This window comes from Pediculus humanus, genomic scaffold (assembly GCF_000006295.1).
Source record: "Pediculus humanus corporis 1103172107436 genomic scaffold, whole genome shotgun sequence".
In the NCBI taxonomy this organism is placed as follows: Eukaryota; Metazoa; Arthropoda; class Insecta; order Psocodea; family Pediculidae; genus Pediculus; species Pediculus humanus.
In genome coordinates, this window is record NW_002987058.1 from 86,138 (window position 1) to 96,331 (window position 10,194).

General features: G+C 28.4%; 1 protein-coding gene across 1 annotated transcript; it reads right to left on the bottom strand.

Moving 5' to 3' along the window:
* Positions 1-421: 421 nt before the first annotated feature.
* On the bottom strand, positions 422-4,189 carry Phum_PHUM086190 (uncharacterized protein; the record flags this gene model as incomplete). The annotated part of the gene is made up of 12 exons (XM_002423740.1): positions 422-539; positions 622-646; positions 881-968; positions 1,350-1,433; positions 1,536-1,676; positions 1,798-1,911; positions 2,009-2,092; positions 2,185-2,250; positions 2,328-2,543; positions 2,671-2,817; positions 3,655-3,900; positions 3,977-4,189. The coding sequence occupies 12 exons, from the start codon at positions 4,187-4,189 to the stop codon at positions 422-424; spliced, it is 1,542 nt and encodes a 513-aa protein (XP_002423785.1).
* Positions 4,190-10,194: the final 6,005 nt, after the last annotated feature.

Here is a 10,194-nt window from a genome sequence, read left to right on the forward strand (position 1 = left end):
ATTTATTATTATTATTATTATTACTATTATTATTATTAATAATTTTTCTATTGAATAAAATCAATCAATCAATCATGTTTATTGATTTATTAATCGATAAATTTTTATTTTAAAAAATATGTATTAAAAAAAAAAAAGAAAATTTATTAAATATAATAACTATTATCATACCGATGAAAAAAATTAGAATGGGGGGAGCACCCCTTCCAAAATGACGTCATTCCCTAAAAAATTTATTTATACGAGTTTTTAAGAAGAAGATGAAAGCGCTCCCTTCAGGATAGAACAAATTTTTTGTAATAATTTTAATTTTATTTGTAAAATGTAGGAAAATAATTGATGAGGTTCCTTAAAAAAAAATGCAAAAAAAAAAGAAAATTTCGAAATCGGATTTTGTTGTCGATCGTGGGGGGTCAACTCCTTATCCACTTACACCTGAATTTCCGCTACTGAGACTTCCGGAAGAAGCTCCTAAAAGGCTCGTTATAAAACTAGCAGAATTACTTCCTCCGCCGCCGCCACCACCACCTCCGTTATCGCTGTTACCCTAAAAAAAAAAAAAAAAATTAAAAATTAAACGTGGAAGAAGAAGAAGGAGGATGAGGAGAAGGAAAAACTTACGCTTGCCGATGACGATCCCAATAAGCTAAGTAATAAACTTATCAAATTACTTCCGCCACTTCCTCCTCCATTGTTATCCGAATCGTCGTTATTTCCGCTCTAAAATAAAAAAAAAAAAACAAAAAATATTTTTAAAATTGTTTTTTGTTTTTTTTGAATTTTCTCCCGCTACAACCATTTTGTGACTGACATCCGTGCACCCCCGTATTGTGCGTGCAAGTGACCAACGTTTAACTTACGCTACTACTTTTTAACAAACCGCCGCCGAACGCTTCAAACAAATCCGAACTACCGCCGGCGGTATCAACAAATTCGTCATCGTCCGATGATGATGATAATGATGAACCCTATGAAACGCGACATTATTCAAAATGTTATTAAAAAGGTGCAAAAAATTTGTTAAGATATTTTCGTGCGATTTTCTAATGACACGATGCATGTGCTTTGACTCATGCCGAAAGTGACACGATCGATAATGTTCTTACCCTCCCGCTAGAACCACCGATAAGTTGAGCAATTATAGATCCTGAACCTCCGCCGCTACCGCCGCCGCCGCCACTTTTGTTGCTACTGTCACTACCACCACCACCACCACCGTTATCATTTCCGGTTCCGCTGCTACTGCTCTAAAAAATAAAACTTTCGTCTCACCAATGGAAAAAAAAACAATATAAAAATTTTCACGTGACGTCATTTCCTTTATCTTTTCTTCGCATATATATATTTACCCCGCTTATACTCGCACTCAATGGTCCTGCTAGTCCAGCTAAAGTTCCGCCGATATTGAATCCACCAGGTCCGTTAGGATTACCCTGAATTGTTTTAAAATTTGTACAGACATAAAAAAAATTATTACAAAGCAAGCGTTAAAAAAAAAAAAAAGTAAAAGCAAAGCCAAGAACAAAAAAAATTACCCCACTCGAGGATGAGCTCAAAGGCCCTAATATTGAAGCAACAAGCGAACCTAAATTCGAACCTCCCGAACCTCCGCTTCCCCCCTGATTTCCTTCTCCATTTCCTGTATTATCGCTATTATTATTATATTGATTGTTATTCTGAAAAATAAAAAACGTGACCGAAAAGATTTTGAATGTTATAACAACCTTACCACGGCCCTGCACCAAATTTTTTACGATTACCATAATATTAATAATAATAAGAAAAACTTTGCGTTACCCCGCTCGATGATGATGATGATGATGAACTTAACGAGCCGAGAGTGTTACCAACATAATTAAAATTAATTCCACCACCTGTACCGTTACCACCGTTAAAAAGTTCATCTTGAACCTGAACCAGAAATTTCCAAAAAATTTAAATAAGTTAATGAGAGAGAGAGAAAGAGAGAGAGAGAGAGAGAGAAAAAATTTTTTCCCGTAAGTTTTACCCCACTGGATGCTGTTATTAACGGTCCAGCCAAATTAAGAAATGTGTTAGGATTAAATGCACCATTTTCATTTCCGCCGATATCCTAAAAAAATTTTCATAGAGAAAACAAACAATTTTTTTTCTTTTTTTATTTGTCGCGTATTTATTATTATTATTATTATTAATTTTTTTTACCATACTAATATCGCTTAATGGCGAAATAATGCCGTAAAGGGGACCGTAAAGACCTTCTCCATTATCCTGGAAAAAAAAAACTTTTTTTTTTTTCATAATTTGCAACCCTGCGTCGATAAGAAAAAATTAATCGTTTTTTCTACCCCTCCGCTAGATGCTTGAAAAACTCCGGCAAGATTCGATATTATATCGGTTGAACCACCACCTTCTTGTCTTTGTCTGCTACCACGACCACCACCACCGCCACGACCAAAACCGTTACCCTCGTCATCGTCGTCATCGTCATCGCCGCCACCATTTTTAAGGTTTTCTTTTACGCTTAATGAGGTCACATTTATATTATTTATCGTAACGTCACCCTGAAAATTTTCGTTTGTTTTTTTTTTTGTTTGTTAATGACAAAACGGACAAAAACACAAAACAAACAAACAAACAAACATAACATGCCGTTTTACCCGAACAGAAAAAAAAGGCAAAAAATCTTACTTGAGTCGATGAATCGTCGTCGTCGTCTTCGTCGTTGTTCTCTCCATTGTTTTCCGTGTTTGTTTCCGATTCTTGTAAAACGTCATTTTCCGATGAATTTTCCGTTTGTCGCTTTTTTCTTTTTACTAGGTCGTCGTCGCTGTCGTTCTGAAGGAATTTTTTTAATTTTTTTTTGTAAATATTAATCAGCTGTTAGTTATCGATAATGATTTTATTTAAATTTTTAGGGCATTAAGCTAAAAGCTTTTTTTTTTTACACAAAAAAAAAATTTGATTTTGAATTTAAAATATTCCGTTAATCAAATTTATTTTATTGGAGAGTAGAAAGAGAGAGAGAGAGAGAAAGAGAGAGGAATAACAAGCGTAAAAAAGCGTAAAAAACGCGATTGAATTGAAATGTTAATGAAAATGTAACGAACGAAAATCAAATCCGTCGGGGCAGCAAAATACCACGTTGAAAAAAAAAAAATCGCAAATTCGAAATCCGCCGTGCTTGTGACGTCATCCAATCATCGATGACGTCGGGAAAATACAAAAAAATCAATTAAATTTTATGCTAGGAGTAAAAAAAAATTTTGTCGCAATCCTGTAAAATTTCAAAATTTAAATTCGTCGCCATTCGAAATAAAAATCGAATTCAAAGTCACACAACCGGAAATGGTAACGTTTATAAACGTCACCTGTCAATTTTAATCAATTCTCTTAATGATTCGAGAGTGGAATGATATAAATAAATTTTTAATTTAATGACGTCATCGATTTATTTATGACGTGAATCGAAAAAAAAAAAAATTAAAAATAAATAAAACTTACGCCACTGGAAGCGCCTAAAACGTTAGATAATAATGAAAATCCGGAAAAACCATCATCGCCGCCATAACCACCACCACCACCGCCACCACCGTAGGTACCCTAAATAATAATAATAATAATAACGTGACGTTATGTGAAAAATTACTATGATGATGATGATGATAATATTACCTCTGGGTCAGATGTAGACGAATCGATATCTTTATCAACGGATGGAGATGATGATGATGATAAATTTTCATTTCTTTTAAGTTTTATTTTCTCTATGGCAGTTTCTGAATTTCTTTTAGGTTTTTGTATCTCCGCCATTAATTTAACAGAATCGGATAATTTTTGATTTTCTAATAAAACTTCTTGAAGCAACGCCTCTTTTAAATCTTCGTTCAACATTTTTCTCGTTCTTTCTTCTGTTAAATCCTGTCGGAATAAAAAAACGCGCTTTTTTTAACGGAAATTATTTTAAACAAATCAAAAAAATGTCGATATGACAAACCTCAGTGTTGAGTTTTAATACCAAATCGTCCAAATTGACATTACTTGTGAGGGGTACTACCCGTAGGGGTACGACCTCGACAGTTTCATCCCTAAGAGGAACGACTTGAACGGGAACGGCGGCTTCGACGGGAACGTTATGAACGGGTGGTGGTAAAAGGAAAAAATAAATAATTCCCAAAATGTTTAACGCCGACAAATTAAATCCCGTCATTTTTACCAAACCTAAAAGAAAAACAATAATAATAATAATAAATCATAAGGAACGAGAAGAGGTTGTTTGAAAATTAACGCAAACAATTAGACAAACCTAAACGATGAAAATGACGAAAAGAAAAAAAAGAAAAAAAATTACGTAATAAAAGAAAACTAGGATAAAGCGCGTAACATTGGCAAGTCACATCGATATGGTAAGAGAATAATAATAATAATAATAATAATAATAATAATAATAATAATAATAATAATAATAATAATAATAATACTGTCATTCCGTTGTAAAACGTATACGTAAACACTTGAAAACGTGAATTCAATATTTAAAATAATAAAAAATTTTTTATTATCATTATCATGATAACAACCGTCGTTTGTCGTTTGTCACAACAAAGTAATTTCATCCTTTTAAAAAAATAATAATATTATTATTATAGTATTACAATCGAATCGGGGGAGGGAGGGAAATTTTTTTTACAAAACGACCGTTAAAAAACGTACAATACGTCACGTTTGAAAAAAAATGGCCGCCGATAATTTAAAATGTAGTAAAAATAATAATAATTAAAAAAATTATTTTCGGCGACGGATTTCCCTCGGTGTCGCAACAACAAACATTTATTTAAATAAAGAACAAACAGGAACTAAACGTTTATTAATGATAATGATAATGGTAATAATAATAATAATAATAATAATAATAATTGCAAAATAACAAAATTTAAAAACAACGTTTTATATTTATCAACGGTATTATTACGTTATTCTATTATTATCATCATCATCATCATCGACATAAATATTTTAAATTTTATTTTTATATATATATAATTAATTACTTTCGTTTTAAATAATAATAATAATAATATTTTCCAAAAAAAAAAAAAAAAAGAAAAGGAAAAAGATTTTATTTTGATTGGCGTAGTCAATTTAAATCTTCGTCCGTTTGTCCGTTACGCCATTTTCAATTTATATAGGTTTATATATAAAATCCCTTCGGTACCTTTTATTAATAATATAAGTGCCGTAATAAGGAATTATGTCAATGATAAAATTCAAAGTTGCAAATAATTAAATAATAATAATAATAATAATAATAATAATAATAAACGTTTTTCTCATTCGCGTTTGTAAAAAGGTTAAAAAGATTAAAAAGGTTTCGTCCTTCTTTGTAAATTTCAATGAAAAGTAATAATAGTAATAATAATCACGTACGTATCGCGTAATAAAATCTCGTATCTTAACCTATTTTTATTTATTTAATTGTTGTCACGTGGTTAAAATAATAATAATAATAATAATAATTAAGTAAATATTTAATCTCACCTCGACGTGTAATTATTTTTAAAAAAAAAAAGTTTTCGAATTTATTTCTTTTAAACGACAGCAACAGGAAAAAATAACAAAGAATTTAAAATTTTATTAAAAAATATGGCGGAAAACGTGACGGTTAATAATAATAATAATAATAATAATAAAATGCATATATTGACTTTCGATATTTTTTCACAATTTTTTTTTTTTTCGTAAAGGGGAAAACCTTGAAAAATCTTTTTAAAATTGCATTCAGAAATGCAATTTTTTTTTTTGAGTAGGTTGACCTACCTTTATGATAAATCATCCTTTCTATTATTTAACCTTTGACCCCTTTTTATTTATATTTTAACACTTTAAATACAAATTTAATCCCTTTTAAACACACACCCTTTTGAAAATCATTAAATGGCGGCAAAATAAATAAATAAATAAATAATTTTAATCCTCCTCCCTTTTTCTTTTTGACCGATTGTAAACGTCATCGATTGTGATTGATGACGTAATAAATAAATCCAAGGGAATTAATTAATTATTTTGTAATATCCTTATAATATTTATTTAAAATTTGTGTGAGTAAATATTATTATTATTAATTACGAGCGTATCATTATTATCATTATCATTTTCTATCCGTTGTTGTCGTAATAACAGAGTTAATAATAATAATAATAATAATAGTAATAATAATAAATGTACGCTTCAGAGGAGAAAAATAAAAATTTCGAATTGAATTGGTTTTTCTTTTTTTTTTCGGGGGAAAATTTTCTGGAATTGAAAGAAAAAATGTCGTATCCAGGAATAGATCACGTGATATTTAAATAAGTCTGACTGGCTGGCAAGCGTTTGTTTAAAATAAACGTCGGTGAAATTATTAAATTACGTAACGCGTTTTTTAAACAATAAAAAAAAAACCGTCATGGAGACATTTTGGAATGTCAAACGAGTCCTTAACGAATAAATTAAATTAAATTAAATTTTTTTTTGTGGTTTTTATTTATTTTTATCATGATTATTTATTTATTTATTTATTTTTGTTTTTGTGGAAAATCATTAAACAAATTTAAACAAATGAGATATTTTTAAAAAAAGCCTAAATTTCCACCCAAAAAAAAAACAAAAGAATTTTTAATGTTTAAAAAAAATGTAACAAAAAAAATATCATTATTATGTTATTTAAAAAAAAAAAAAAACAAATTAAATGTCAAAAAACAAAACAAAAACAAAAACAAAAACTTACCCAATGATAATAATAATGAAAATGAAAATGAAAGAGTAAAAAAAAAAAAAAGAAAATTGGCTCCAAAAACGCGAAACGATTTGCACTGAAATAAATATTAATTAAACAAACGTTTAAATAAAAAAAATTTATTCGGCGGTAAATGCGGCGGTAAAAAGTTTTTTGTTTGTTTGTTTGTCCGTTTGTTTGTTATGAAATCGGATTCACATGACAACAATAAATGAAGAAGGTGGACACAAACTTATTACGGTGGTAACAACAAATTAATGAAAGACAAAAAAAAGAAAAGAAAGAAAAGAAAAGAAATAGAGTCACTAAATAGACGAAGTTCAGGACCGAAATTAGGTATAAATGACGTGACTTTAGAGGAAAGATGACACAAGTTAAACGCTATGGTCTCTACACGACGACGTTAATTTTTTTTTTTTTTTTGATTTCCTCCCTCCTCCCCTTTCCCCTTTTCGTCCTTTCCCCCTATTTTCACCCTCCGACGACAGGAATCACACAGCGATTCGATTCCGTTTAAAAATTTTTAATTTTCCCGCCATTTTTTCAAAAAATTTAATATGGCCGATAGTCTTTCGTTCACCCGCGTCATTTTTTTTAATAAAAATCGTCATAGAGTAAACAAACAAGATTCGAAAAAAAGGAAAGGTTTTCGTTTAAGCGAACGTCAGCAGCAGCAGCAGAAGACACGAAAAAAAAATTAATTTGAGGATAAAAACAAACGAAACGATGACGTGTACAAATCCATTTAAAATTATAAACAAAAATAGACAAACATAAAAAAAATTTGTTTTTCTACTAATTAATGGCGTAACGTTTAAAAATAATTGAAAATATTTTTAAAAACCGTTAAAAGGAAATCAATTTAAAATAGAAAAAACATTTAAATCCTTTTTTTTTTTTTACAATTACTTTTTAAACATTTCCGGCCATGTTAATAAAAATTTGCTACACATTAAAACGATTTAAACAAAATAATACGAGTTAATATATTTTTTTTGGGTACGACAAAAAAAGAGTTTATGTATGTACATAAGCCTAAATACATAAATTACATAAGTTTTAATGGATTTTTAATGATGTCGCCATGATAATAATAATAATAATAATGATAATAATGAATTTAAAACGGAAATTTTAAAAGTCTCGAAAACTATAAAACTTAAAATTTTTAAATATTCGTCATCATCATTATCATCATCATTATTATTATCGTAAAATAATTTTTTTTTATTCGAAAGGATTTGCTACGTTATTGACAATTTTAATAAGTCACAATAATGATAATAATAATTATAATAATAATAATGATTTGGAATGAGAAAAATTAAAAAAAACGATTTTTTTTTGGGAGGGGTTTGGAATTGCGCGGGTTTCATATACGCTGCTAAACATTAAAAAGAGACTAAACCTTTTTTCGCGCGTATTTTTTAAAACTTTTCGCGCCAAAATTTTTCAAAAATTTATTTGTGTAAAAAATTCAGTAATTTCGAGCCGAAAAAAAAGTAAAAAAAAACGATTCAGTTGTGCCGTTGTTTACTTTCGTTCAAACAAAGAAAACAATATTAATAATAATAATAATAATAATGATAATGATAATGATAATAATAAAATGTATTTGTTTCGGAGTTGAAGGACGTCGAGTGACACACATTAAATATCCAACAACATCCCCTACCAAAAAAAAAAGTTTAAATCAAAAACAATAATAATAATAATAATAATAATTATTATTATTATCGATAAACACATTGATAATCATCCAAACGAGAAAATTTTAATTACTCAATTAAAAAAAATAATTTCGCCATATTTAATTTAAAATGTTTCCCATTCGAAACGGACGCGTGTCATCGGCCATTTTTTTCTAGAATTTTTTTATTTATTTAAAATTTTTCGAAGGATGTTTTTTTGTGCGTTTTTTTTTTTTAAATTTAAAATTGTTATCTCCTCTAATTTTTCCTAAAAAATCTATTCCCTCCTGCCCCCCTCCCCATTAAAAAAAAAAAAAAATGTAAAAACTCCGGGCTAAAGTTCGAAACGATTGCTGTGCATGTTTTTTTTTTGTTTTCTTTCTCTATGAATTGCACCATAAATTATAAAATAATTTGACTTTAAAAAAAAAAAAAAAGAAAACTAGATTGAATGGGAGGCTTGAAGTCTTGCTTACCTTGATAAACCTTGATTATTAATTCAATTTAAAAAAAAAATTTTGTAACTGAAAAAAAAAAAAACGCGGGTCAAACTAAACAAGTTCATATTAAATTTAAATTCGTCACGCGCCTTTTTTTCTTTCTTTATTTATTTATTATCATTATTATTTAATTATTAAAATGTATATAAATTTAACGACGAATGCGTTGACTTTTATTACAAATTTCATTTACCCCCCCTGCCCCCCAGAAAAAAAAAATTTAACGCCAATTTAAACGCGCGTAATTTAAACGTAATGCAATTCAATGCAGAAAAGTAAAAATTTTTTGAATTTGAATTTTTCCCGCGCTTCAATTCCAACTGTTTGGGAACAGTGTTGCCAAATTTTTATTTTTTAAAACGACTTCCGCCGTTTATTTTATTCCTTCGTTCTAATACTGAATTTAGGGGTAAACAAAAAAAAAATCATTTATGCGTTTGTTGTTTGTTTGTTGTTTGTTACCCGTCATTTTTTTTTTTTTTTAGTCACGTACGTTCGTCAAATTCGACAGAAATTTAAATATAAATCCTATTGTTTTTGTTTTTTGAATTTATTTTTTAAATTTTTTATGTGTCTTTTCGAATCTTTTTTTAATTTCAATTAACTAACAAATAATTAATTTTAAAAATTAAAATTTTCCAATGGATGGATGGATGTGTGTCTTCTTTTTGACTTCGATTTAAATAATATTCGATCACGTGATCACTCATATAAAATAATTCCATTTAAACGGCAAATTGTTTTTTTAGTATTAAATTTAAATTTGTTTTATTTGTTTCATCACCTTAAATAAATCTTAAACCTTGACTTGACAGGTTTTCCCCTCCCCGTCCTCCCTCCTCACTTCCCAGAATCACCCCCCTCCCATTTTTTTTTTTTTTAATAAACTTGTAAAAAAGCCAGAATTTATAGGCAACAAATAGAATGACAACCATTTAACGATTTCGACCTTCTCTCATTTGACACTTTATAGAAAAAAAAAAAAAATAATAATAATAATAAACCTGAACTTGCATCTTTCATTATTATTATTATTATTATTATAGGTAAACATTTTAAAACTTTCACTACCCTTAACCGATCAAATATAAATCTTACGAATTTATTACATTATTTATTTTTGTTATTATATTAATTATATTAATTATTATTATTATTTATTATTATTATTATTATTATTATTAACAAATAAACTCGTTAAAATATTTAATTAATTAATAATTAATCATTTTGCGTGAGAATAATCGCG